General features: G+C 40.1%; 1 protein-coding gene across 1 annotated transcript; it reads left to right on the forward strand.

Annotated features, from left to right (window-relative positions):
• The first annotated feature begins 475 nt into the window (after nucleotides 1-475).
• Nucleotides 476-3,139, forward strand: Cpr21 (cuticular protein 21). The gene is made up of 3 exons (XM_071784056.1): nucleotides 476-1,258; nucleotides 1,401-1,763; nucleotides 2,071-3,139. The coding sequence occupies exons 2-3, from the start codon at nucleotides 1,752-1,754 to the stop codon at nucleotides 2,458-2,460; spliced, it is 402 nt and encodes a 133-aa protein (XP_071640157.1). The 5' UTR covers nucleotides 476-1,258; nucleotides 1,401-1,751; the 3' UTR covers nucleotides 2,461-3,139.
• The last annotated feature ends 945 nt before the right edge of the window (nucleotides 3,140-4,084 follow it).

Here is a 4,084-nt window from a genome sequence, read left to right on the forward strand (position 1 = left end):
GGAGAAAGGATCCAGATGCTACTGTCCGAAAGGATATTTACGTGCCGACACGAGTCCTTCGACTTATGACCTCTTTTTCTCTCCGAGAGATCAACAACGCGCTACAATCATAGATAAGTATTAAAAGATTTGTAGTTTTCGAAAAGGAAGAGACTCAATTGATGAAGCAAACCTGATAACGTACATTTTTTTCTGTAACTGGAAATAATCCTTTGATGTATGTATATAATATTTTATCGTAAGCAATTAAAAACCTTGAAATTCTCATAAATTAAACTTCAAGGATACAAGAATAGATAGAACGGTTTATTCTCTCTGCTAAAATAAAAAAAATTTATTCAATATATTTAAATTATATCAAACTAGGTTACAAAGCGTTTTTTTGTAAAACAGAAATATCTTATTTTTCAAACAAAATGCGTGAATATGAGAATTTTTATTTAAGTACAAAAAAAGTATAAAATAAAATATACACGATAAAAAAGAAAATTAAATCTTTTTTTTTCGTCATATACATTATTGAAATAAAGTGAAATTTCTTCTTGTGGAGTGACAACATCTTTTAAACACCTTTTTATTATTCTTTAAAAATAATTTAGAAGTTAAAATACTACATACAATCTTCATTTATCCGGGAAAATAGCCAAGAAGCAGGAGCGCAATCAACCTGTCGCACGGTCATGATAAATGATAAATGAAGTTGCGTATTCGGCTTACGTTGCGCCCGTCAAGGATCCACGGATTTGTTACACGTTGGCTGAATTTACGAACGTTGCACGAAGTAACGAAAATTCACACAAGGAGTTTACCGGGTCAATGGAATGCGGGCGAAAACTGACATCGTATTAGGTGGTGCCGCGCGCTTCTCCGCTAAGAGAAAAATTTATGATCGACTTAGCGAAGGGAAATTTTATCTTTCTCCCGGCCCCCACGCAAAGGGATAATCCTTTGTGGCAGAGGCGTGTTTGCCTCACAAGATTTACCTTGTCATCTTCAATATTTTACAGAGTGATGTTCACGCGATGAAGTTAGCCTTCAAACGCGCACGAGTGTCGGATCTTGAACTTCGTTGTGGATTTTCTGAACTGGCAATTTATCTCGCCTTTTTAAAATAATCTTTTAATTAGTTTTCGAAAATAGGCTATTTAGCTTGTCTACAAACACGCAGTTATTTTGACTAAACTGATCTCGGGTTTTGACAGCCTTAGGTAAGCGCATGCCACACGTGCTTACTTTGTGATCCCCGAAGGCAGACTCGGTAAGGATACAAACGAATTTGCTTTCGCAAACATAAAGTAAATATTAAGAATTTTTATCAACCATATATTTATTATCAAGTATTATAACAAATAAAAAATCTCTCACGTAATCGTTCATCTAAATCTAAATATTCTAAATAGAGGGACAGTTCGAAAATTGGAGGAGAAAGAATTCTGGAATGTGGTATCTCCGATATTTCCAAACGTGTTACATTCGACTTTCGCATAAAATTCGACAGACGCTTCGATAAACACGAGTGTCACGAATATCATTCAGGAGGCATTATACTGCCAATTTTGCGGTCATCTTGCCTCGCGTCCCACTATCAATTTCGTCGAAAATGTCGCAACGTACGTATATGTCAACGTGCTAGCCAGAAATCTATCAATAAGAGGGAGATACTCGTATTTAGCAAGGTTTCGACAATACTATATAAAAGGCGTCTCCTGAATTTCGGTTTTACAACTGGACACACAGTCGCCATCGGCATCATGAACGCTTTGGTAAGTCTTAACAAGATTAAAATAAAAAATCACCAATTCACGCTGCTGAGCATTTTCTTACATCTTTTATCGTACGATTTTCGATTAAAAAGATATTACAAATGGTGTTCGATAGTCAAACAAATCCGTTCTAAATTAGCTGCTATTAAGAAATTATAAATGCCAGTTATAATAACGCGGACGTGTATAATAAAACTTGAATTCAGATATATTTTGGTTAGAAAATATTACATAATCCATGTAACAAAATTTCATACTTTTGAGAGACATTTTTCTTCTGAGTTAATCATAAACAAATTTCTTCCAGACCGTCGCACTTTTCTGCGTGCTCGCAGTGGCTACATTCGCCGCACCCCCGAATTTTTCGCAAAACACTCCCATTCCCATCGTGGCTTCGCACCTGGACGGACCGAATCCGGACGGTTCATACAGCTACAGCTATCAGACCGGAAATGGCATCCAGGTGCAGGAGCAGGGCCAGCTCGCTCAGATCTCCAAAGACGAGGACGCTATTCGCGTTCAGGGATCCTTCAGCTATTCCGATAACGTTGGCAACCCCGTCGCCCTGAGCTACACTGCCGATGAAAACGGTTTTCATCCTAATGGTGAGCATTTACCGGTCGCGCCACCGGTGCCCGACGCCATCCTGAGAGCCTTGGAGTACATCGCTCAACATCCCGAGGAGGACAACCTGTAGAAACGTTACAGTAACGTACATATATTGTTCAGACTGAAATCTCAGCGATCCTGCGATTCTATGATCGTGCAAACAGCTCGCGTACGAAATTACATCTCCCACCGTTGACATAAAAATATACAACATTGGACGTAAAGTATAAAATATTTATTTTGGCGAAGAGTTTGAAACCTGAAACGAAGAAGGAACAAATTGCCAATTTAAGATGATGTTGTAGTCTCATCTGTTTCATACTCAAATAATACTGAATTAAATACTTAATCCAATATAATTACAGGAAGTTAAAACTGTTAAATCTATAATGTTGAAAATTAAACGTGTTGAAATTACGATTTTTGGACTTTATATTTCTCGCTCCATTTCTAGCGCATTCAAATAATTTAGCAAATTTCCTTCGGCGAGAGCTTTGTCCCGGAGCCGAATTAGCGCAGTCAATTAGCACTTGCTGCATTAATTAAGGAATCACGTAGCGCGCATACTGTGTATACAAAGCCACCGTAACAGCAACGTTTATATTAAACGTTTATATTAAACGCTGCCTCTATCGACAAAATAAACGTGCTTGAACGTTGACTCACGCTTTCTTTCCTCGACTGAAATTTATCTGACTGCCGAGCGTTAAACATATCACGACTATTCCGCTCATTAACGTATCAGATCGCTCGTGATTTGAATACGTCGGTGATCGCAAATTAGCTAGCTGGTCGGGGCTAGCTAGTTCGCAATTATACGAATAAACACTAAGCAACATTTAATGATGAGCCGAGTAGATGACGCAATAATGATCGAATGTGACGAAATAGTGAGAAACGTATTGGCGATCGAATATACTTCGCGAAATTTCGTAAATCTCCAGGTGTATAATTATATAATCACATATTTCTCATATCTTTATAATATATACATATCCCGTATGCCTTTTCAGAGGAATTGATTGAATTCCCGCGAAGAGAATCGCGACAAAAAAAATCTCGTGTCAAAATTTACGCGCCGCATTCTCGTAGAATCGCCACGTGAGTTGCAATACTTTGTCCAGGAATATCCCCGAAGGTGGATTTTCGCAATTCCGGCTGAGAAATAGCGCTGGGCGAGCAATCTCCCGGGGACGCGAGCGGAGTGGCGCGCGCTAATCCAAAACGAGCGACACGATCCTCGCGTAGCACGTATCCTCGCGGATACACAAAAGCGCGCGATTTAAATAAGATAAATGCTCGCGTCTTACGGCGGGACGTGCCGCGGGTATAAAAACGAGAATTACGACATCGCATTAGCCGAGCGTCCGACGTTCAGGACGCTCCGGCTGTTCCTGGACGATGCGCGCGACGCGACGCGACGCGTCCGGCGCCGCGGGGCCGAAAAAGAAGAAACGCCTATGTGGATTAAAACGAACGCTAATACATGTGTCGGACAAAACTGCGTATCGGCCCGTCGATCGGATCCTTCACGCGTGAATCCTTCTACGCATGTATGCATTAATAGAGATGTAAAATACGACGACGTGTGCCAACCGAACGAGCGTCGCTCGATTACGAGCTGTGCTCGGGAGGAGGCGATCCTTGAAATTAATTTATTCCTAAGGTATTTTCCATATTCAACGTGTATATATACCTGTGGTCGGAACGAT

This window comes from Temnothorax longispinosus, chromosome 1 (assembly GCF_030848805.1).
Source record: "Temnothorax longispinosus isolate EJ_2023e chromosome 1, Tlon_JGU_v1, whole genome shotgun sequence".
Classification (NCBI taxonomy): domain Eukaryota; kingdom Metazoa; phylum Arthropoda; class Insecta; order Hymenoptera; family Formicidae; genus Temnothorax; species Temnothorax longispinosus.